Source organism: Haliaeetus albicilla, chromosome 25 (assembly GCF_947461875.1).
Source record: "Haliaeetus albicilla chromosome 25, bHalAlb1.1, whole genome shotgun sequence".
Lineage (NCBI taxonomy): Eukaryota > Metazoa > Chordata > Aves > Accipitriformes > Accipitridae > Haliaeetus > Haliaeetus albicilla.
In genome coordinates, this window is record NC_091507.1 from 2815834 (window position 1) to 2841126 (window position 25293).

At 40.6% G+C, this 25293-nt stretch overlaps 1 protein-coding gene across 4 annotated transcripts in view; it reads right to left on the minus strand.

The window, feature by feature from the left end:
- FRMPD4 (FERM and PDZ domain containing 4) overlaps window positions 1-25293 on the minus strand; it is a 410939-nt gene that overhangs the window by 97481 nt on the left and 288165 nt on the right. For all 4 annotated transcript variants that reach the window (XM_069770396.1, XM_069770397.1, XM_069770398.1 and 1 more), the window contains exon 2: window positions 14530-14646. In XM_069770396.1, coding sequence (XP_069626497.1) covers window positions 14530-14646 — 117 coding nt within the window. The remainder of the gene's footprint in view (window positions 1-14529; window positions 14647-25293) is intronic.

The following is a 25293-nucleotide window of genomic DNA, read 5'->3' on the forward strand; positions in this document are numbered from 1 at the left end:
GTTCACACAAGCAACTGGATTCCCTAAATGGCACTTCAAAAAAAATTGTATCAGATATTACCAATTACTTTTTTTATAACGGTGGGCAGAAGAGGACAGCCAACATATCCTGATGAAATTAGTAACTCATCCCGGTTATTATCAGGCAACAGTATAAAACTCAAAACTGCCAGCAAGCAATACTCCTGATTTGTTTAACTTGTCCTTATATTTGCAGCCCATTTCCATGTTTTTCACTTTAAGATTGATGGTAACATCCACTTTCCAGAAAAAGAAAAACATTTTCTTGACACTATGTATAAACACTTACGGAAAAATATTTCTTCTCCTATCTTTCAATTGAAGTATTTTTTAAAATAGAGTTATAATTCATCATTCTGTGACAGCATTTAGAAAAGAGCATTTATACAGTTATCTAAAAGCCTGGTCAAATCATATCATCTCCCTGAATACCATCCCATTTAAGTACTTTTATTACCCATATGCTTACTAAAAACACTGATCTTTATTCCACTTTTTATGTGGTAATCTAAATTGCCTTGAGTAATCTGCCTAACAGAGATAATTAAATGTGTTTCATTAATATCTGCAAAAGGTTCCAAGGGCATACAGTGGATTAAAGTCTGGTTTGCAAACGTGTTGCTCAAATTTCATCATCTACATGCTAAAGAAACAAGTGAAGCGCCACTTGACTCACAGGAAAAGAGGAATAGAAGGGGATCTGGTTTGCCATCATCTCTGTTCCCTTGTAGTTTTACACTGTATCATATAAACGGTATGATATAACCTCCTTTAAATATTTACCAGTGATCAGCATAAACCCATTTGGGATTATTCAACCCAGTGCTATGACTGAAAGCTTGGGAATGAACTCCATTGCTCTAATGTTTAACGGTCTTCTCCCTTGCAATCTAAATGTATAATCCCTTTAGTTCTTTGCCACAGATCTTTTTTTGTTTTAAACATTTTGCATTTCTTCCTGGTGTTTATTCCCTCTTGATCTTAGTTTTGCTGTATTAGACAAATCTATGCCTTCTAGTCTCTCTTCATGTAATGATTTTTTTTTCCCCTCCCCTAATCATCCTAACAGCATTTTCTACATTTGTTACAGTTTGAATCCCCCCTCTCAAACATGTCTAAGCACAATTAATAATACTTCCCTATCTCCACAATGGCATTTGCCATTGACATACCCAAATGACAACACCTGGATGTCTCTCAGCAATTCAGCTAATAAATCAAGATTCCTCTCCTCAGTCATTTTGAACACATACTTCTAGATCATTGGGAAAATTTTGCTAATAATCCTCAGTGGTGTCTTTGAATTTTGCTGTGTTCTTGTATGCTCTCTACACAGAATCCCCCCATTTCTCCTTTGCTTATCCTTTATATGGATAAAGAGCCACTTGCAAGGTGTTTTAACATTTTCTTTTAAGAAGCAACTCTTACTGAATTTGTGCATATCTCATTTCCGTCCTCTAGTTTCTGCTTTGCAAGAAGCTTTCTGTGTTGATTCCTTGCACATTTGTTGCTTTTTTGCAATGTCTTTACTGATGTGGTTATTCAGCTAATTATGCCTCTCTTCCCGCAGTTTTCCGGTGCGTGCACATCACTCTAAGATTTGAGACTTTATAAATTAGACTATAAACCCAGATGATTAAAAATGTCTTCTTTAAAAACATAACACACTTTTAAAAATTCTTTTCTTATTATCAGCAAGAATTGTTGTACAAATGGAGGAGATACATATATGTGTGTGTATATAAATATATACGTGTGTGTGTGCGTGTCTGTCATACACACAACTCTATGCCATCATGCTGAATCTTGAAACAGGTGCTTTCAATAAGGAAGGAAACACTCCTGGCTTTCTCTGCCTCTCTCTCCTCTCCCTCTCAGTTTTTTCCCTGAGAATCCCCCTTAGTCTTGTATACATCCACATTTACCTCTCCAGTAAAAACAATGATTTTTTTCATTTTTTAATATTTTTTTTAATTGACAGTGGTAGCCTGTCTATAATGCAGCCGTTAGACCACCTGTACCTGCTGTCTTGCACAGATATACTAAATTTTAAAGTAGCAAAGTCAGATGCCAGCAGCAGCTTAGCTGTGGCAGCAGAGAGATCAGCCTGAGTCGTAAAACCTACTTGAGAAGCCAAATAAATTTTGAGATAGTCCATGCTGAGCTTTATGATAGCCTGAGAATGGCAGGCAGTCCAGGTAACTTAAAAGCTCAGTAGGGAATGCCTGTATTACTCTGGGTGGTTAGTGCAAACATATGTTAGGTTTCTCTTCCACATAGCAGAAGCATTTATGCCGTATTCTGTGTAAATCTAGCCAAAGACTCTACAGAAAATCACTTTTCTATCATTAATATTTACATGAAAACATCATTTGACTTTCAAATATGGCACAACACTTAGCCTGGCAACATGTGGATTGCTTAGCTTTTTAATTTGCCACTGAATGGTAGTTACGAAAAAAATTTGCATGCAATTCTTAACTTTTGACACAGATTGGGGAGGAAAGGGTAGCAGTAAATCCCTCCTTGAAAAATTCACTTAACTTACCGTACTTCAGAATTGCAATCAAAAAATGAGAATAAATTCAACATCCTTCTAGCACCAGCTAATTAAAATATAACCACCAATCACATGAGGATCCCAATTTTATGTGGCAGACTGTGCGTGCTCCCGTAACATAAAAACAAAGAAACAACAAAAAAACAAAGGACCAAACTCATGATTTTTTTGAGCAAACTTGTCTGGAGGCTCAGCCGGTCAATTCTTTTAATTTGAGCACAAAATCAAGTAACAGTAAGCTAAGCGCAAGCTGGCTTACCAGGTCCTGAGCAGGTGGGGTCCTGACATCCCTTCTCTCTAGGATGTCAGGGAAACGCCAGTTGACTCCAAGTACAGCTTGCCGAAGAAGCAGCTTATGGAAAAGGAACAAGCCAACCCAACCAAGCTTCCCGCTCCGAGCAGCTCTACGGAAATCCTTGTCTTGTCGCTCTTCCTAACGGGACCCAGGCTTTCGGCACAGGGCTCAATTGCCTATGCAAGTCACAGAGGCAAGGCTGAAAAAGCAGCTGTGCAGCTATTACACATTATGTTCAGGTGATAGGGTTCCTCCTTCAGGAACTGTATTCCTGAAGGCTCACACCACGAAAGCAGCTGGTCCTATGATCCGCCCATTAGCTTGTGCTTGCTTTAATTAATTCTAGTTGGGAAACTAACAGGACTGTTTTTTAAACGGAGTTTGAGGATACAGATGTTTGGATTCCTCTGACCGGGCATTATTCAATGCCTTTTGGAAACTTCTGGCTTGTCATGGTGTGACGCTCTGGGGAACCTTTTCAAAAGCTAGCCGCAATCATGTCCCATGTCCGAAGGCACGGAAACCTCCATTTTTATATACTTATGTTTTAACTAAAAAGATTCCCAACCGGAAAGTTGCGACTTGTCAGCACACAACACCGATGTTGAGCTAATCCTTTTATGGTTTCCTTTTCAAAGGTAGACCATTAGCTCGTCGTTCTCTAGTACTCTGTTAAAATGGTGGAACTGCATTTTAATGGGATGCTGGCAACAGGAATCATGCAACAAAATCCCTAAATGTCATTACTATGAGCTGCCAGAATCAGCCCCTCGTGGCCCCAAACAAAATGTCTTTTATCAGTATGGCTTTTTGCCAAGTCTCTGCTGTCCAGCTCAAGGCACTAACTGGATTAAACAAAAACAATAAAAACAGCAGCAAAAAGAAAACGCTGCACAAAAGGGATTATAAGCAGGAAGAGAAACATAAAGTACCTCTTTAGACTCCAGGCAAAACTCTGTTGTTCCCACCTGATCAAGCCCAGGGACAGCAATATCTAGCACAGCACTCCTAAGAAACTGTCTCCTGTACCTCATAAGCCGTTTCTTAAGAAACTTCTCCCGTATATCCCTGACTTTCTGATTTTACCGTACGTTTCATCAATATTTCACTACTACTTCCTTCTACATTTGCTGGATGCTTATGCCAGGAGCTAACTTTAACAGGGCTTCTGCATTTTTGTATGACGAAAGAGTGCCACCATAAACAGATACTCTCTACACTCATTCCTACAAAATGTGCTCAGTATTCATCTCCTCCTTTAGGAACTCACCAGATGCAATGATTTTTTGATATAACTGCAGGATTTATCATGAATCTTTAACAAAGGCTTTTCATCCCAAGATGCGAAAAAACAAATTTCATCTCAACGTGCAAGGACAGGCATTTTAACATAAAGCCAACAAAACTGGATGTCAGACAACCAGTAAAATTGAAGCAATGTCTTTTCATAATAGCGGAGCTAAAAAAACTGTTTACACACAGACACCTAAGCTTATGCTTGAAATGAATAGGGAACCAAAGACGTCAAAGACTGTAGAGACTCCCATAATCAAAACCAGACGTCAAAACACACTCTGACAGGTTTGGCAAGTTGTGATTCTCGCAGAAAAGGTACAGTTGTGGGCTGATCTACCACCAGGTCTCTCAAAACATTTTCCAAGCAGCAGATCTGCTCTGCAAGGGTGGAAAGCCCATCCTAGACAACAAATGAGAACAGCATGATCCCAAGACCAACCACAGACCAGTAAGGACTGGTGGGAAGCATACAGCTTGATCGCAGCATCTTGTGAGTTCAAAACACTGACCGAATGTTCAGAAAGCAGAGGCACTACAGAGCCTATATCTGCATAATACAGGATGAAGAGCTGCAGATCGTTTGCACACCGAAGGCAGCTCAGTTCCACCTCTCACAGGTTGACAGAAAAGTGGGACAGAAGACATCCTCATAAATCTGATCTCATGGAAAAATTGGCACAGCCCAAAACCACCAGCAGGCACTTCTTGGACAGAAGAGCCCATGACTGTAACACCCCTCGATCACACTGAAGACTTGCCGATAAACCAAAGGTAGGGATTAAGGTTCCCAGTTTAGACGAGGTATTTCAGCTTTATGCAGCAGTAAGAGACCATACCACTGTGATCAGAATTGCTCTCCTATAATCAAATCAAAAGCCAATCTGAGAAAAGAAAAACAAACCAACCCTAAACCATACCACTAAAAGCTGAAAACTCGACACCCCAGGAGATTTGCATCTCCAGTATTTTTTATAAATCCACGTGAAAAAGGTAGGAACAGAGCCAGAGACAAGCAGAAATATGTTAGGATTGATTAAAGCATCATCCTATGTCTTCACTGAGTATCAGTGTGTCTATCTGCACTATAACTTTATATTTATATTACACATTAGAAATGTTACTTTATATCAGAGCTGCAAATAACTATCTTTCCTAAGTGAACCTAAGTTCACTTAAAAATTAAAAGCAAAATGGCGTTATTATTCTGTTCAATTTCTTAAACTATGGCAAAGTTTTTCCATGCTATTTGTATCCTACATAATATGCCTCTCCAGGTTTTAATTATGAAACGCTAAATAAATCCCATGAGCAAACGCTTATTCGTAACTGTCTGCTGAGTTCCTATTTGTAATTCCAGCTAATTACTTCCCCTGTCAGGAAAATATTCTCTGAAGTCCCAAGACGCCACACAAGTACCTCAATCTCGTTCATTTTACATCTCCCAGTGTTCAATACAGAAAATGTAAATTCATTTGGCTACTGCTGGAAGAGTAAGAAACTTGAAATAATCTCTGCACTGTCAGCAGGTCTTTACCTTGTGTGCTTAATCCCCGTTACCATGGTGATATTTAATTGCACAGACACCCAGTTTGATTGGTTTATTTTAAATTGAAGTTTTTCTGTGGAACGGCACAGGATCCTAGCGAACATTAGATAAATGGCTTTCAAAATATTGCAGTGAGTCATATTGTTGTCAGTGAGTAGATTAATTTGAGTTCTGTTAAACTATTTCTTTACTTTAATCTTACACATATATGACAACATACATAATATGAAGATTTTTACCATTAGATTGGGAGCTGAGCATTTGGAGTATAATTAAGCAGTATTTTATTGTAAGAAGGGCAATTAAAACCTAAATGAGAATTAAAATTCAGTAAGCTTTTGTTGGTAGTATCATTTTGTCTTTCTAAAACAAATTACCTTGCTGTTCTACAATAACAATCCAGATAAGAACCTTTTACAGTAGGCTTCTACTTGATTTTCTTTACAGAAAACTGTAAATATATTAATATGACAGAAATGAAGCCAAAAGGATAAATACAGTTTCTCTGCTGGCTTTTATATACCTCAGCATGCAGTGCCTTAGTATATGAATGACTGCTGGAAAGCATCGTCAATATGGCATTTCCTGGCACAGCATAACATATTAGAAAACTTGTTTTAAATTCTGTACGTACACTATGATGAACTGGTGTTCTTCATCTGTGCTATTTAAACAGCAGCAATATACTGCGATAATACTCACTCCTTTTTTCTGCTCTATAACCTGGCTTTAGCGCATTTTTGTCTTAATGCCGCAACTGAAGGCCTGGGGGAAATTTCACCTAGCCTTTGCTGTGAAAGGTCCCAGTTCCATCACCGAGTATCAGAAAGCTTTACCTAATTTATTTTTTCCAAGCTTGTGGCCACTAAGGCCCCAAGGTACAGCCTGCAGGATCATTCTACCTTTCTGGTGTTTCAGGGACTGCTTTACCCTCTTTCTTTTTAAAGGCTATCAACTAGCCTGGTTCTATTTCATATGCAGAACCTCTGTGTTTGCACCACTGGGGATACCAGCACGTGACCCGAGATAAGACTTACAGCTTCTTAGGAACCACCACCGCTCTCCCAACCACCTGCATGGCTTTGCAGAACCAGACCTTGAAGCTTTGAATCTCGATTCTGTAGGGACCACACTCTGTTTTACAAGAGAGATGTTTGAAAAAGCAGACTCCGACTGGGGCTATCATTCTCACGCAAACTTTTCACAAGAATTAATTTGTTTTACGCTCCCAGGAAGGGTACCTTTCTCACCTCCATATATTGTGACCTTGGGTTAACATACCTTGATTTTTTTTTTTTTTTCTATACAGGTTCTGCTCCAGAAGTTTTATTCTACTTCCTAATCTACCTTCAAACCCACAAGAATAAGAGTTTTCAGGATGCAATACTTCTCTGAATTTCAAGGTGTCCCCATCCAGTTTGTGTTTGGAGAAAACACTAGAGACTAAATCAGAAACACAGTTCAGAAATCTGTGCTGTTACAGAGGCCTGAAGTACGCGATTCCCTGTACTCCACTTAGGCACAATTACATCCAAGCAACCCCAGGCTAACGACTGAGCAAAAGCTTCTTCTCTTCTGAGTAGTCCCACCTACATTCATACCTTCTTGTGTAACTCCCCTCACCTTTCCAGTGTGAGGAATCCTCTTGGTTCAGCAAGTGATGGTTGCACCTGTGTGCAGAGAGGACTCGGAGAGGGCGACCCAGCAAATAGGGAAGAAGCCACGCTGCTGGGGCTGGCTCCCGAATTACTGCACGGCAACTGGCTTAGGTACAGCTGCCTTACAATGCAATGAACTCTCCGTTTTTCCATGCTCTAGTTAAGATAAAATAACCCCACAAACCAGCATCTCCTTGCTATTATTCCCTCCATTATAACAATGATTTATCCCAGTCGATATTAACATCATTTTGTCTGTCATATTTATGCCTGCCGTATTTATGGCTAGAGCAACAGTTCTCTGTGAAGAAAGGATGATTGTTAAAACATCCTCTCTCTTCAGGAGGTTGAGCTGATTTCACAATACTTTCTTTTTCACCATATGCCTGAGTTGTCTCTAGGCAGACCACCGACACAAACAGGTTGCTATATAATTTTCCTCCTTCTCCTTTCTAATTATTCAGGTTTGCTTTAAAAAGTCATTTGTGTTTGTGTGTCCCTGCTGCTGCTTGTCTCTTCTAGCCCCACTCCCCCTTCCACCATACGATCCTGTCCTTGAGCAGGTCAAACCCTCAGCAACAGAAAGCAAATTTGTATGCAGTCTGAAAGGAGCATAGCAGAACTCCTTCTCTAATAGCACACTATTCATATCAAAAGTCCATATTAGTGACAAGGGAATTAAAAAAAAGAGAGAGAGAGAGAGAAAAAAACAAGAATTGCCATACCAATCAGACCTGTTGTCCGCCTGGTCCAGTATCCTTTCTCTGACAGCACTCAGTACCTGCTTCAGAGGAAGGTGCAAGAAATCTTGTAATTATAGAATAACCTGATTAATACAGGAAGTTTCGTCCTAGCCCTTGGCAGTCAGCAGCTGACTCACCCGCTTGTCTGAAACATATGATTTTATATCTGCTCTAATTTTTTTTTTTTTTAAATCCTATGTCATTTAATAGTGGAAGTCTCGTTACAAATGTATATTGCAAATGTACATTTGAATCCTATGAAGCATTTTAGGCTTTACTGTAACCTGTAGCTGAGAGTTATATTTGCTAATTATATAGGTTGTACTATTTTTATCACCGTTAAACTGCCTGCCATTCAATCTCATTGGATGTCCCTTTTAGGGACGTGGGAATAACTGGGCCAGAGAGCGTGATTCCACTGCCTGCTCCCTCGGCTCCTCACCTGGGAGTGGAGATGCCCGAAGCGGCACACCGCAGTCAGCCTTTGGCTTGAGGCATTATCCTGGCACACAGAGAGCCTCCATTCACATCCCTCATCTGAATCAGAAAGAGAAGGAAATGAATCTTCTTTTCGACAGCCTACATAAGTGCAAGTGCTCTCATGCCAGCTGGGGGAGGACAGAGCAGCAGCAGCGATGTTGCTCCTGTTTTTGCGAATGCCACATAAATCCTTCAGTGAACCTAGTCAACATTGTTTCTGTACTTAGAGATGGAGTGTAATGCATTCAGTAAAGTGCTATATAACACCATACCTACAGGGCAGAAGGTGGCTCCTGTGGCTTTAAACTTTCATTATGGCCTTAGGTACTAAGGTAGTCGTAGGTACAAATAACAGCAGCCTTTTCAAAACCCAGGAAGATGAACAATACTGCAACAACAATCAAGGCTTTCACTATATTTTATATCTTTTGATTGTTTTCAGAACCTTCCGACAGAGTAAACCCCAGAGAAATATTCTGAGAATGGACTAAACCACCGATAGGCATGTACAACCTGCAGAACGTATGGACAAGAAGGTTTGGGGTAGGGCTAGACACACCAAAGAAAATTAAAAAAAAAAAAAAAAAGTCTGATCCTCTTCCGTGCTTATTTATTTTGGAGTAAACTGATTAGCAGGCTGTGAGCCTCAGTTTTGCATCTGGCATAAATTAGTGGCCCTTAATAAGCAGGATGCTTGATTGATATGCCATTAATATCATCAACGATTGTGTTCTGCCATTCCACACAGCTGGCCAGCTATGAGAACTGGGTGTACAAGGAGGACCACGCAGACCAGACAGGATGCACGCAACACGCACGGAGGCACTCCACCTTTCAGAAACTTCAATGAGCTTCCTCTTCTAAGCAGAGCAAGCGCTGCAAGAGTAAGTTGAAGACTACTAAAGAAAATTTAGATAAGTATTTGAGTATAGGAGGATAACATGGCTTTGCTGTATTGTAAAGAAATATTGTGCTTCAAGAATTTAGGATGTTGTGAGCTGCACTAGCTACCAAAGAACACAAACACATTAACCTCTGTTTTAAGTATAAGGCAAAAGTTGGCATTCAAGAATTTCATATTTGGGGAACAGCATAGTTACTAAGACAAGGAAGGACAACCAAAATGTAATGATTTCACAAGCCAAAAATCATGGAGCTGATATTACATGCAGGATAACATACCTTAGAGGAAAAAAGAATTCAGTTTGCCAGATACACCTGGAAGAAGTCTGGAAGAACTTAGTGTTACTAAATACAAAAGCACCAGTGAAAAACAACAGCAGATGCTCAAGATATCAAAATATGTTGTGGCACGTTCAACTGGCATAGCAACCATGTCATACTAACACAACAGAATTCGGAAAGACTTCTGACAAGTAGGTCTCTCCCAGCTCTGCTGTGTGCTCTGGGGACTGACCTGTGGTTTCAAGCCAAGCAGTAATGCTGCAGGCTTTGATCTCTGGGTGTGCTGTCTTTTATTTCACGCCTGGGGTCCCAGCTGTTTGCTCAGTTTATTCCAGAGTGGAGCACAGAAGCAAGCTAATATGCATGAAGTACAGATGGTCAGGGTCCTTGGAGTAAAATAGGGAGGAAATCAAACTGGTAACGCAGACAGACCTTGTCATCCTCTCTGAGGCAATAACAAGAGTTAAAGTAAACATGATCAATAGCATCTCTTGCAAATAAGGATATGGCAACATGGTGACCTAACAGACACCTCTAAAAATTTATTTTAAGAGTGTAATAACTAACTACTCCTTAGTGGGACCACTGTGCTTTGAGTCCACATAGGAAGAGCTACGCTTCCTTTCAGTTAATTCCATTTCAGACTCTAGTCTTTATTTGAATGATAGCAGCCAGATCCACAAAAACACCAAAGCACCTTTGACCTTAGGAATTAAACAGGAATAGGAATCAAAAGGGTGTGACTTTCCATGGCAGCAAATGTTACTTCAACTTGCACGTTAGACTGCAGCTGTAAGGCAGCTTAAGCCAACACAAGTCGGTTGCAACCTTGTTCCCACACGAGTCAGGTATTTCAGTGTGTCAGTAAAGCTGCTCATCGCCTGGCATGAGCCATGCTCCAAGCAGGAGGCTGGACCAGCTGACCTTCAGAGGTTTCTTCCATCTTAAACTATTCTGCAACTCTGTGGGACCATGTGGAACACTGGCTTAGGGAGCTAAACTGACATAAAATTAATAGCTTTCTCTGTAGGATTCCTTTTTTATTAGCTTTTGCCAGTTTATTTCCCTCTACCAACTCCCCTTCAGGTCTGACAAGCAGCAAGACTGACACAATGGAAAGGGCAAAAATGTACAGGTCTGAAAATCAGTAAGATCATAGCGGTGGCGACTTAGGCAAGCTGAAATTGCCGTGAGGCTAAACCCTCTGTGGACAAAATCAGCCCAAACCTTCCTGCTTTGCATGCTATCTCCCTGAAACCCTATATTCACACCAAACACATTCTCATTAAGTTTCATATTTGTATTAAAACCAGTGTTACAGAAATGTCTCATAATCATAAGCTACACAGTGTATATCATAAATGCAAAGAAAATAGGCCTTTAAAATGGTTAGATATACACTGCAAACTATTTCATGTTAAAGGTCCATCTTAATACAGCTTGCGCAGTACAGAAACACACTGGAAGAATACTAGATGATTGTCATCCTCCCATACTGAAATGTATTACTTATCTCATAAGGCTATTTCAAGTAAAAGTGGCAAGTTAAAAGGGAATGGGTGAAGTTCTGAAACTTTAATTTACCATGGCCTAAACTTAAGAAAAAGTGTTTTAGAGGTTGGCAAAATGACCCCAGTTGTGCCATCTGTACAGAAGAGATAATGAATCGATAGCAACATCTCAAAATATTTTGATAAAAGGCTCTGCACACACTCTTACAAAAGCGCTGCCTGGCAATGGAAGCTGTCCTTGATTAGCTCAGGCCATTGGGGCTTTCAGAAATTTGAAAGAAACCAAATTTGCTTCAGCAGAAAGAATAAACTTCTCTTCCCATTCATGCCTTAAAGCATTTGCACCAACACTATATAATTACTTTTCATTTCACCAAAAGATTCTCCTGGATTCTCTGTTCCTCCCACAATTTCAAAATTACAATATGTCTGCTTACAGTTGAATGGATATGTACATATGGCATGAAGTAAATTATTTAACTAAAAAGCAGTTAATGTTGCTATGAATTATGTTATTTGCTTGTACAGAACTCACGCACACGTTTCATTGTGATAATACCTGGTTTATACATCTTTAATCAAAACCAAGCGAAGGATTTGAATTGCTTTTTCTCCTTCAGTGTGATGCAATTTGTTAATCTGTATGGCTATAAAAAGCCTTGGAGACAATATGAGATGCTATCTTGCTGATCTCTCTCCTGCCTTTATTGACATAACTGTCAACCATCATCTCACTATTTCATTCCTAAAATCCAGGGGTGAAAAATGAAGGAAAGAAAATTAAATTCAGTTTTCATTTATGTGGTTTCATGTAGTATTTGCAAAAGCAGTCATTTTGAAAGCCAGAGAGGGCTTCTCCTTGGCCAAATAAAAGGCACTGTAAGGACAGGTACCACATACCTCGACAGAGGAATCGCTGGCCAAGTCACTAGGTATATTCAGACTTTGGTCATTCTTCTACAATGAAGATATACGTCACGTAACTACCCAGTCACATCATAGTAGCTACCTGGGCTGATGTTCACTAGTAACGGTGGATAGCTGGTGATTTGGTACAGCAGTACGTGGTTCCAAATGGGTTCCTGATTTCATTCCGTTTCTGAAGGTACTGGCTTTTAATGCATCCCAGGGGACTGTCATTTCATGTAAGATGCATCATTACTCCGGAGACATGGCTAGTGCATGTGTTACAGCCAATGCTGTTCCTTTAAAACATTTGATACAAGAATATGTACTATAACTCACGCAACGTGTACGTACGAGGCATTGATCAACTTGCACCTAAGACTGCTCTCATATATTGGTGGGTAAGAAAGCCTGGCACAAAATATCAAAGGCTTCTGCAGATCAGCTTCCTCAGAGGTCTCATTCTCTACACCCCTTAAAGCAGCCTATTTTTTTCCCACATGCAGAGAAAAATGGAAGAAAGACCAGGGCCCGAAAGAGAATGGAGAGCAAGCACCTTATAAGAGCATGGAAAAAAAAACCAACTACCACAACAAAACAACAACAGCAAGCCTAACATTACTTAAGGCATAATTTGGCACTGCCTGTTATGGATTTTTGTTCCTAGATGCAGTTTTCTGCATTTGAGAGAGGGATATGGCACTTTAAGGTACTAAAAGGCAATCCAAAAAATAAACAAAATAATCATTAGCTGCCGAGAATTAGAAAACATTCCCAAATTGCAAAATTAATGAATACTAATGCACTGCATTTTGTAAACCGCAGCTGTTTATAGCTACATAACAAGTGCAGCATCCCATTATGTGACCAGTGAGAAAAGAGAAGGAATCAAATGTGGTGCCTGTCTTCAGAAGCAGGATATTAATTTTTCAAATTAATCTCAGTCACACAGAGGAGAAAACACCAACAGTCTGCAGAAAAAATGGACACCCAAGGTGTGCAGGTCCCTTCACTAAACAGAAGAAGCAGAGTCATATCTGCACAGTACTTTGGAGGCTCACCTGTACTTCTTGACAAGCCTAATTAGTTCAGGCAGAAAACCTATGCTAATACAGTTATATCGTGCCTGGCATTCAGCTTCACATTGTCCAGTGCTGCACCCGGTGTCTTACAGACATGCAAAGCATGACAAATACTTGTTCAAGGAAGAAAACGACATTTCAAAGTCAGCTTTTGAGCCCTCATTAACCCAGACAACTTGCTCCAATTTGGGCAGGTCTGAAATTGCTCTAAATTTTGAAAGCCTGCAGGACACCACGCTGCTACAAATCTTGCTTTGGCTCCAAAAGCAAATGCCTCCTAGGAAGCCAAGGCACGCACCCTGGGCAAAGGAGGGAGGAAGAGAAAGCAGAGCTCTTATGCTGTACAATTCTATTTTTGCAGATGAAGGATCTTGAGTGAATTAAGGGCTTTTAATGGTCAATTTAAAATAAGTCTGATCCTTCTACTCTGTGTTGAAGGAAAGAATTGTAATTCTCATCCAGAACTTTTTTAAGCACCTATGAGTTTCTAAAGATAAACATAAAAATGAAATAACAATTAAAAAAAGCAACCCTTCACATGAGCAGAATCAAAATGCTAGCCTTAAAAATGGGATGTAAGCTAAAGCAATTAAGGCTGCAAAATCAGGCAACAGTTCTGCTAACTCACCATCATCCATTTTTAGTGAAGAAGTTCCAAAGCCACATAAGAGTACATTTGCTAAAACAGCAAACCGTATTTTATCCAAGCCACTTCAGTGATTTTAAAGAATAATTATGCACAGTTTTCACTCGGAAAAGCCAATTGTGTTTACGATCACATCATCCACATTGACATTTATTTTGCAAACCTTTAAATTCAGAGCTAAAGGACTATGGGCAATCTAAGAATTAGAATATTTACTATACAGAATCAAAATATACACTTTCTCATTACAAGTATAATGAATATATTAAACAAACAGCTCACATGGCAGAGATGGAGGAGAATTATTAGTCTCAGTCAGAACTGACCTTTTGCCTCATTCTTTAAACATGGCATTTTTATTTTTATTTTTTTGTTAATGACATTTGCTGTAATTCCTTGACGAATTACAGGTCCTTATATTATCAGCGTTTTCTTGGGTAAATGAAATAACCAAGTACCAAAACAAGGCGCAGTAAAGTACAGTCAGAACTATTTCTGTGCAACAAATCAAAGCAGTGTAGGGCTGAAACAGGAATTAGGATTCCAAGGAGATAGTCAAAAGCAGGGCTGCAGACTGCACAGCTGACACTGCCCACTTACTTGATGAAGTAGTCTCTTCCATCTCTGTTTGCCGTCATCTCCCATCCATAAGGTGTCCCCTGGTTCAAGCTCCAGGTCCCTGAAGGGTGAGGCCAGCCTGAAGACTTGTTCCTGTGGCTGCAATTTTGGGAGGGATGGGGGGGGGGGGGAAGAGGAAAAAAAAAAAAGTTATTTGTCTGTTGTATTTATTCTTCCAATTTACTTATTTCACATCGCTCACTGGGCATCCAAATACTTTCACAGCTGTGAAATATACAGCCAAAACCCAGGCAAGGGAAAACAGGTTAGCAGGTCTACTTATGTTTGTAATATTCTTCCAGTCAGTAGAAAGATACACTGTCATTTCTAACAGTCTTTGAGTTCAAGCCTTTGGCCGGTGTATCTGTCATACCCCATCAGTCTCACATTCACAATACTCATTTTCAACTGTTTTTAATACAAGGGACGGGGAGCATTTTCATTCCTCGCCATCCCCTGTTCAAATGCCAGCTCTCAGTACAGCCTTAGCAAAAAAATCCAACAAACCAAACCCAATGCACCACACGGCTGCAGATCACACGCGTGGTGCATTACCTGGCACGAGAAGGAACATCAACACCCATACTCGCAGCTAGCAAACCATTTTTTGTTTCATGCGTTGGAATGAAGGAAGGCTGTAAGACTTCTGCCTACGGATGCTAAATTGATTCAATATGCAGATGTTGTTGCACGTGACTGCTGTCCATTAAGCTCTTCCTCCAAATAACTTTTAAAAGGCTGCAGTATCTCCGAGCACACACAGTTCCGTACCACTGCTCGAGCACTCTCTGCTGGTATTCCCACTGCTGAGCAAGGGCCAAGGCATGCCAGCTTAAATAAAGGAGTAACTTACACTGCTCTCCTAACTAAGGGAGACACAGCAGCACGCCCAAGCGACAGTATTTCCCCACTAGATGAGAAACATTTTGTGAGGTGCCATCTACTGACTCCGTATACAAAAAAGATACGGCTAGCAAGAATCCCCCATAGTTTCCCACAGGAACCCCCAACTTTCGCACTGATGTTTTACCCCTCACTGGCAGGAATTAAGCTAGATGTTACCACACATTCCCACTTTCTGCTGTGGGACTTAGAGGTACAGAAGGCCACAAGTAGGTCTTTCAGCAAAATTAATCAAGTCATTAATATCTATGTACAATCTGAATAAGAGAAAGAGCAGGAAAAAGAGGCAGGGCAACCAAAGATGCTAAAGACCAGCTGAGAGCACATCACAGACAGGCAAAGATGAATCCGCATGCAACACTGAATACGCTCTGAAATTTAGACAGGCAAACCAAAACCACACAGAATACGAGCAAGTTTTGAATTAGTTGCCTTCTCTCTCTCTGCCTTTTCTCAACCCATCCAACATATTACAGCTCAGTTTTACTTGCTAGATTTAAGTTCAAATGTTAGCAAGGAACTTACTATCTCTCACCTTAGAGATGTAAGAACTTATTTCCTTTAGAGAAACAGAGCACAATGTAACCTGATGAACACTCTTCTGAAGGAACAGAATTGGTCTCCATGGATGACTCAACAATTCATTGCAAATTGCTAAACTCAACAAAGTTGTACATAGTTAATCTTTCCCAAAGGGGGAACACATCATTAAAAACAAACTAGCTGCTTCCCCCTCCCCCTTTATTTCAAGGATTAATCACTACTGAGAAAAGATATGGTGCTTCAAAATATAATTTACAAGTAAAGCATTACAATGGAGTGCTAGATACCATCTGATTTACCTATTACATTAAGTTCTCTATCTTCAAGGAGTAGAAAAACATTTCTGTTAGCATATTCAAACATGGGTATTTGCCATAAGACACGGCTTAAGTCTAATATTTGAACATGCTAGAAATCTTAACAAAATTACAGTTACTTATGGCTAAAGAAACACATAAATGTCAGATATGCTACACCACCCCAGATAAATGCAACTAACTCATTCCTCATCAAAGGAATGAATTAAAAAAACAGGCATCTGAGGAAAGAAAACAAATACTTTCAACACTCTCTCACGCAGTTTCATGTAAAGTTGAGCTTAAGTATTCTTGTTTCTCCATATGCTTGACAGAGGGAGAAAGGCTGGTCCCTTCTTCTACATGGGAACCATCCTACAATCTAAGAATGACAGCTTAACTACATCTGTAGACTTCAAATTACACTTTAGAGTATTTGGGATCCTAAACACTGCAGTTAACCAAATAAAGTAGAAAGTAACCTATTTTATCTGGACTATAAAGGGATACCTGTGCATTGAACAACTTTTCACTTTAAATGTGTTTTACAACCTCTGTGCTATAGTTTCTCCATCTGTAAAATGGGCACAGTAACATTTAAATTCCCAGGTAAAGCACATCAAACTTCTATTATCAGATAATTTATAGGAGCGCAGGGCAGCGATGATGATCAATACTACTCCTCTCTGCATTCAAACTAAGGGCTCGTCTTTGTACGCATTATAACATTAGTGGATTTTAAGGTAAATGTAATTCCCCTGAAAGCTTTCGTTAAGCCCTTAAAACATTAATGGTGCCAGAACCTTTCATATATGATGGGTAATAACTGTCCTACTTAACTAGAGATATGTCTGTATCTGATCTAGTCCTCCAGACTTTCTTACAATCAGTGGGAGAGAAATTAGCACTTGAGACACAGTATACACCTACATTAGATGTGTGCAACTTCAACGAGATGGCTCCACAGGAAAAAAATAAAAACAGAATGTTTCCTATAGTCATTGTACAATTCAATAATAACCAATAATTCCCAGCTGCCTGTACAGTCTGAAAAAATGAGAGAATGAACTGCATTATTTCTTTTTGTGCACCTCCATCCACTTGTTGAATATTATTCTGCTTGTCTGCAAGGATTCTGTTCAATTGCCACTAGGAAGGGCAAAAGATGGCAAAGATGAGATAAATGCCAGAAGGAACATCAAAGGCTCCAGAGGAAACCATAAGCAGGTCAGGCATTTCACCTGGGGGAAGCACAAAGGCATCTTGGCAGGCTTTAAGTCAAGAGGATGCCTCGGTGGCGAGGAATATCATCACCCAGTCCAAATCCTACCTCCCTGCGCGTGATCTCGGATAAATCCCTCAGCTCGCTGATCACCATTTGCCATTTCCTTCCCTCACAGGCAAAGGAGGAGGAGCATACCAAGACTGCCTAGGTTTCTGGAAGACTTGCACGCTTCCAAAGAGCAGAGAGAGAAAGAAAACCTCAGCAAGTCCGCCTGCAGAGGAAGGACTGGCACCGCTGTAACTCCCTGCTTGCCGTCCATCACCACCCCTGCTTGCTCACGGCAATCGGACCTGCTGCCGGAGCGCCTGCTGCAGCACGGCTCTTAGGTGGCAAACTTCGTCGTGAGAGCTTAGGCCAGCATCAGGCCAGCATCACGCCAGCAGGTCTGAGAACAAGGCAGCGTTAGCTACAATATCCCATCAACCTCTGCTTGTGACGTTCTTGCTGCGGCAGGATAAAACCTGACCCCTCTGAAATGCGTCACGTTGAACAATCGGTTCATTAGATGCTTCACGTTGAACAATCAGTTGATTAGATCACCAACGCGGCATATAAGGAACCACCATGCCCTATGGAGGGACCTTCTGACTGAGAATGCAATAGCTGCGCCACAGCGAACATCCTCAGGTCAGACGTTTTTCTGTCCCATGCTTGAGGCACAACTGAAGCATGAGTTCATACGTAAAGTCTCCTGTACGGTATCAGCAGTAAGCCACTTCCATGATATGCAGAACATACTCAGCATAAACCACGGTACAAACAAGAAGTGAAAGTCTGTAATAGTATCCACCTCTATTTCAAAGATCAAAACTAGAACAGTTTGAATATTTAAAGCACACTATTAGAGCCTAATATCCAGACCAGTTTAATGTTAATGCTGAAAGGAGAAAGCAACACCATTCATTTTTTAAGACACTGAAAAATCAAACATTTAAATTTTCTGGAAAATTAAATTTAAAAAAAAAAGGCATCTACAGAGTCGGACAATAAGCATTTAAATTTTGCCCAAAACTTTTTTTTTTAACCAGCAACTGGAGATTCCTCTCAGTAGGTCTTTGTTACAGAAATCTTGACAGACTTTTTAATTCTACCAATAGCCCAAGCCTGTAAATTTTGTTATAAGTGTAGTGCTTCCCCGAACTGGTGGAAATGAAGCTCTCAGGCTGTAATTTTAAGACAGCATAAACTGGCACTGAGACAAAAGCAGCATTCCTGTCCTCCCAGCAACAGACAGTCCTACATCATATCACAGTTGCTCTTGAGTCAGTGGAAGTAAACTGCTTCACCTTAAAACTAGCAGCTATTTTTTCCATTCAGATTCATCTCTGCCTACTCCATGGCCTCACAGATGGCCACATGGCAGCAAAAACGAAGGGCAGGAGAAAAACTGCCCGCTTCAGATAGTCCTCAGGCAAAGACAAGACAGAAAGCACTCGACTAAAATGGAATGCCCCAACTGTATGTAGCATATTTAATGTCTACTGGGGCATAACACACCGTATACAGGATTAGTGTGCCTACCCACCCCAAAGATGGACATCATGTTTACGTTTACCCTTTTCCATGGACAAGGGACACCAAAATCCTTGTTACCTTAGGAATGATGTTGGACACAGAGTTGGGAGGTCTGCCATATTACTGGGGTAGTTTTTACTCCCTTGCTGAAGAATGCCAGCTTGCACTCTGCTGTGCAATTTGAACACAGCAATTATTGAACACAGCAATAAAAAGTAGTAGCAACCTTGAAACCCTCCACTGCTCTTTTTTGGGGGAATAATTTGAAGAAGGCAGAAACCTGGTTAGTGTTGGTCACAGTGACCTTCATTCCCGCTCCCGGCAATCCTTTACTGGGCGAGGAGAGGATGCACTTTTTAAAGTTGTTTGGGTTTTGGTAGCTCTCTCATTCCATGATTATCACTTTCCCTGATTGACACTGGCATGATAAAGGTGTCCATCTGTATTCTCATGGCTGTCTGCCACTTTCTGTTTGATGCTCTCTCACTTTTGCAGTGGTGAACAATTTCTCCTTTTTTACCTTCTCCATGCCACTTACAATTCAGTAGAGCTCTAACATACCCCACCACCAACCTCAACAGTCTCCACCGCAGGCTCGGGAGTCCTGACCTATACAGCTGTTCCTTGTACAAAGGTTTTCACAGGCTTGATCACTGTCATCGTCCTTCTCTGAAATCCTTCCAGTTCTGCACCTCTGTTGAGACAGGAGTTTGGGCTTGCACTCAGGTTACAGCTTATACTGATGGGCTGCCTCTTTGGTAAAAATCCAGAAGCAGGTATCTCAAGATGTAGTTGAAGACCATCTCTGGCATCTAGGGTCTTAGTGAAGAGCTAGAGATTCAGCTCTATTCTAAAGTAGACATCTGAATTTGCCAGTTTTCTACCTGTGTTGACTAGCCCTCCACTAAGTGTGATTTGGAGCTTTGACATCTGGGTGTAGAGACCAAAATTTGAATTTCAAGCATATGAATCTGGAGATGAATTCTACACCACCCTCTGAAGAACCCTTTGCAACAAACAGTGAGCCCTTATCTTTAAACTGCTGTGTAACGCAATAAAGTGGGCAATTTTTATCATCTTATTATTTATTTCCCATTCTATACCCCCTTCCAAAACACCTAGGAGCACCAAACCTAGTGCAAACACCTTCCAAGCTCCTGGTACCATTAGTTTTAAGTGAGAAATTTTACACTACATTTATCAAATGAGCTCTTTTAATATCAAAATCTTTAGAATTTGGGGGTAGATACTATCTGTCAATTTGTTACCATTTGTTTCAGTGATCTGATCTCTAAGATCACTTACTAACTTTTCAGGTTGAGGTATATCTTCCAAAAAGTCCCCAGTAGAGAAGCTCCCCTTGGTAAGCCCCCTCCAACACATCGCTGCAAAAAATACTTATCTTTCTTTATCCTCTGGCCTTATTTTTTCCAAGTGTTGCTTTTACTGAATGAGTATCTGTTAGTTCACAGACTCTAGCAAAAGCTGAAGTTATCCACAGTTTCTGATAGAAATCTTCATAATTGTGTGAAATCTCTGTATGTGGAGCCATGTATAACCCCCCTAAATATAAATAATTTGAAATATTAATATTCTATGCATGTTTCCTCTTTAGTTATTAGTAACATTTTAAGCATCCACCTTGGATTTCCTCTGCTGGATTAAAATAGTAGAAGGATTATATTCTAATCTTTTAAAGCAATCCCTTGAACAACACAGCTGTAACTGCAGTGGATGAGTAAAGTTACAGAACTTGGACTATGAAGAGTCACAGTATAATGCCGTGTTTACCACTTGGATATTTAATGTTTTGGCATCATCTTGTTTAACACCTTGATTATTGTGATAGTACTTCCTTATTTACAGCACTTCTTTATTCCTGAAAGCACAATTGACAGGGGGGTTGGTGACTGACTCAAGGCTGACCATCTAACACAAGTAACTCAGCATTGCTAGTGGACTAATAGCGTTGATACACTGGCTTCCTTTATGTTACCATACGGAGAAAAACTTCTGAGTTTTGAGTCTTGGTGTGTACCCTGACTTCATTTTAACTCTCTACTGGTATAAAAGCCAGTTCTCTGCCTCCCACATGCCGATACAGAAGTCGGTCCCTCTCCAACCCATCATAAAAGGAAGACATCCTGAACAAAAGCCACGTTACACTCCCAAAAGTTGATGGCGAAAGGTTGCGGGGCCCCACAGCCCCCCCTGGGAGATAAATCTAGCCACAACAATCCCTAGGAGGTACCGAGAGGAACATCAGAGGCACAACATTTTGTATTATTAGTTTTTAAAAGTAAGAACACCACAGCAAAACTATCTGCAGAGCACGTCTATCCGGGAGTGAGAGACATGCCTGTGACACAAGTGGAGTTCACTAATGGTCTCCGTACGAGATTTAATCTTCTACTGCCTCAGGAACAGAAACCTGCTTTCTCAATCCAGTTCTCACCCACTCCTGTCCCAGAAGACTACTGCACTAAGCTTACCTCCATCCTACCATTTTCACTTGAAAAAAATGATAAAATGAAAGTTTTAAAGACTTTGTTGCTGTACTATCAAGATCAATCATCATACCCTGCTACTGAAACTCTCCTGAGGGGCACTGTACAATAGGAGAGATGTGACGGACAATAATTTCTGGATCCAAGATCAAGGACGCTGAAAGGCTTGTTGTCTCTGCACAGACGAGTCCTATAAACCCCCGCAGAAGCAGTCCTATCAGAAGCACAAAAGAAGAAAATGAACTGGCCCAGACACAGTCCGCTGTACCAAAAAAAATTCGTACTGGACCTCCTATTACTAAATCACGTAAGTACAGGAGGAAACCTTAATGACTTCAGATACCCATGGAGTCAGAGACACCCCCATATTCTACAACCCACATGCTTTCAAATCTTTTGTGGGGTGAGAAAGCAAAAGGGGTTTAGTTCTCACATAAATGTGTACTACTTTTGAACTCCTGGAAACTCTGTATCAGAATATCACCCCACAAGTGAGCTTGGGGTTTCAGCTTTGTAATTAAGACAAACACTAAAGGTAGAATCATTGCCCAAGACTGTTTTTCTTATTCAACCATAGGAACAAAATGCTCAAAAAATATTTTTGCCCTGTGACACCTGTCCATCTCAATAATCTTGCAGCACAGCCATGCTCTGGGCAAAGGTAGAATAATGTTGCAGTACCTTTTCAGGCTTGTCCTGAATTTTCTCCCTGGATCATGCATCATCAGATAAACACAAATGCTATCCAGAAAATAAAGACATCCCCCTTTTTAGTACCTCCTCTTAGTTTTTTTCTGTTTTTCTAGTAAGGACTACGAATAAAGCCAGGTCCCCTTGCGCCAATTGTTCAGAAACTGTCTCCAGCTGAGTTTCACTTTCTTAGGCAGTAACTACTCCCCAAACTCTGGCTAAAGCAAGTAACTCAACACTTTTTTTTTTTCCCCCTTTCGCCATCTTTCACCACAGATGGTCTCAATTATTCACAATTCCACAAAGTACCGCTCATTCTTACTCCAAACCAACAACGATGCTAAGGGCTCCACTCAACCTTTAAATCCTTCAGTGGAGCAGAAAAAAAACCAAAACAAGTATAACTCAAAACTTCATACTGAACTCCTCTAAGCCAGTTTACAATACATTAGAGGAGATACATTTCTAGAAAATCCTGTCAGCTTATGTTTTGTCACAGATTACATTAGCTTCCATCTCCTCAGTACCTAAAACAGATTTCTAAATGGCAGCCTGGGTTGAGAATAGGAGATACTCCAATGAATTCCATCTCTACCAGTCATTGCTACTGCTGCCAATCACGAGGTAACGAGGGCCCACAGCCACACAGCTGATCTGAAAGGTAAGGGATCCCTTTTACCAGGGATCTCCTGGCTGCCATGAGAAAGACCCTGCTACTGCTCCCTTGCCAGACAAGCAGGGAAATGCAGCGGCAGCTGCCCGTCGCTTGCTGTGGGGAAAAGGGGCAATTCTGCATGACCAGAAAAGTCTCCTCATGGGCTCCCAGCACTTCAGCATCAATTCCAGACTCCTGTCCATATCACAGGCAGGGCAGGGCGACACAGAACAAAACCACTGGCTGTTCGAAATGTACGCTGTACCCATTACACCACTGGCTATATGAGGAACAGCTCCTCTTATTCTGAAACCACAACGTAACATTACTTCCTCACAAGCTTTGTACTAATGGTCTATGTGTAGACCATTTTTTCACCACGTATCTTCCACAACTGCTCTTTTTCTTTCCTTCCTCTGCTCCACTTCAGGTGGCCAAAGATGCGAGTACCCACACAGGGCAGTGAAGAAGTACCTACGGCACACGTTTTTGCCTTCAGCTTGGTAGACGGCTCCTCAGCACTGAGTGGAGGCTCCCCAAAGAGCCGCTGTTGTCCACTGTAGTCCCAGAACTAAAAATCTTATGACACAAGGTAACAAAAGTACAGACAGCACATTGGGACAAGGGATAAAACACACCATGGAGGCAAGGCTGGTTTGCTCCAGGCGCAAACCACCTCCACGTGCCTTGGAAAAGGGACAAGGTGAAGGTCTTGTCATTCCCTGAGGCTCCCTGCCTGCCCCAGGATGCTCCCTTTCTCGTCTCCAATTCCACCGTAAGTTTTGAACTCTTCAGCACTGGTATAGTTGTTGGCACTGTCCTGTTCAGCAGCTGCTGAGTTTTTCCTGTTTTGCAAAAAATGTTCTTGTATTCTGATTCTCTACAGTCACTGCTGTCCAGTAAGTGCACTTTCACGTTTGTTGCTTGTTTTGTTCCAGGTTTTTTTCTGGTTGGTTCGTTGGTTGTTTTGTGGTTTTTTTTAATATCTGATATAGGTCACATCTTCCATTTTCCTGTCTTCCTCTCCCTCTATGTTATACTTTCATTATTATTAAAGATGTGCCCCCATTACATAGAGAACAAAAGTCTTCATTATATTTCCTTTTAGACTGCCAGGACTTTTCATTTAAAGCACACTGACCCCATTAGAGATCCAAAGTCCTCAAGGAATTACTTTCCCCTTCAGAATCTTGTATTGCAAAAGCCAGAAAGTACACAAAGAGGCAAATAATGGTTGGGACTTGGATGCCTGTAAAAGGCTCTTTGACTTTCTGTTATATATGATGCTTTAGCTTCATGCTGATGTGCGCTAGAAAGTCAAAATCTCTAAAGACTGATGTGTGCAAGATATTTTTTTCTGTTTTAATGGGGCTTTTGACCTTAGGGTCTCTCAGGCTTACTCAGTATTTCAGGAACAAAAAAACCCACCAAAACAAAACAAAGTATATGAAACATGTTCACCTCTTTCTCATTTAGTGAATGGATTATTGGTATTTCTTTCTGAATCTTCTGGAAAACCTTTTTAGAATGGGTATGGTTGCTCTCAAATTAGTACATGTTGGAAAAACCTTACCATACCATAGCTTAGCATCTCCCTATAGCAGGCACCAAACTCATTTTTCATACAATGCAATCTTCAGCATTTGTCTCTGACAAAATCACAACTATTACCAGATGCTGAATTTTACCCTACATAAGACTTCTTAGGGTTTGGGGTTGGGGTTTTTTTTCTGCTTTAAAGTGTTGTTACCTCTACTCTTACTGAATATTTGTACTTTTACCAGTTTTCCAGTAAAGTGCAGCCATGCTTCACTGTTAAGTTTCAGTGAGTAGTACAGGAGTTTTGCTATTTCTGCCTTATGGAAGAAAGTCCTGTAATACCTGTGATAGAGTTGCTGTCTAGCTCATTGACTGCATTGTTACTAATAATGAGAGTTTATGGTAGTATAGAGCAGAACACTGGAAATGCAATGCTGTAAAGCTTAATCATATGTTAGATAAAAGTAACAATACATCGTATACTTTCTTACCACCTATTACACAGCTGTTCATTTTATGCCATAAAAATCTGAGGCATATGTATTCATTAAAGTTCGACTGTGCACACTGCATTTGGAGAAGCAAAAGGGAATCTCATTTTTATACATAGCAAATTTTGTATTTTTTCAGTACCCTGATATGAACATAACCTGCCTGCTGTGAGCTGACAAATCTTGTATAATCATACACTAGAAAAGCAGCTCAGAAAATTTTCAAGCACTTCTAGGGAGATAATTTCTATGGGAGCTTCCTATTTCTATAAAGATGTCACCCATATTTCAGGCCTGTGGCCACCTGAAAATTCTTCACGGC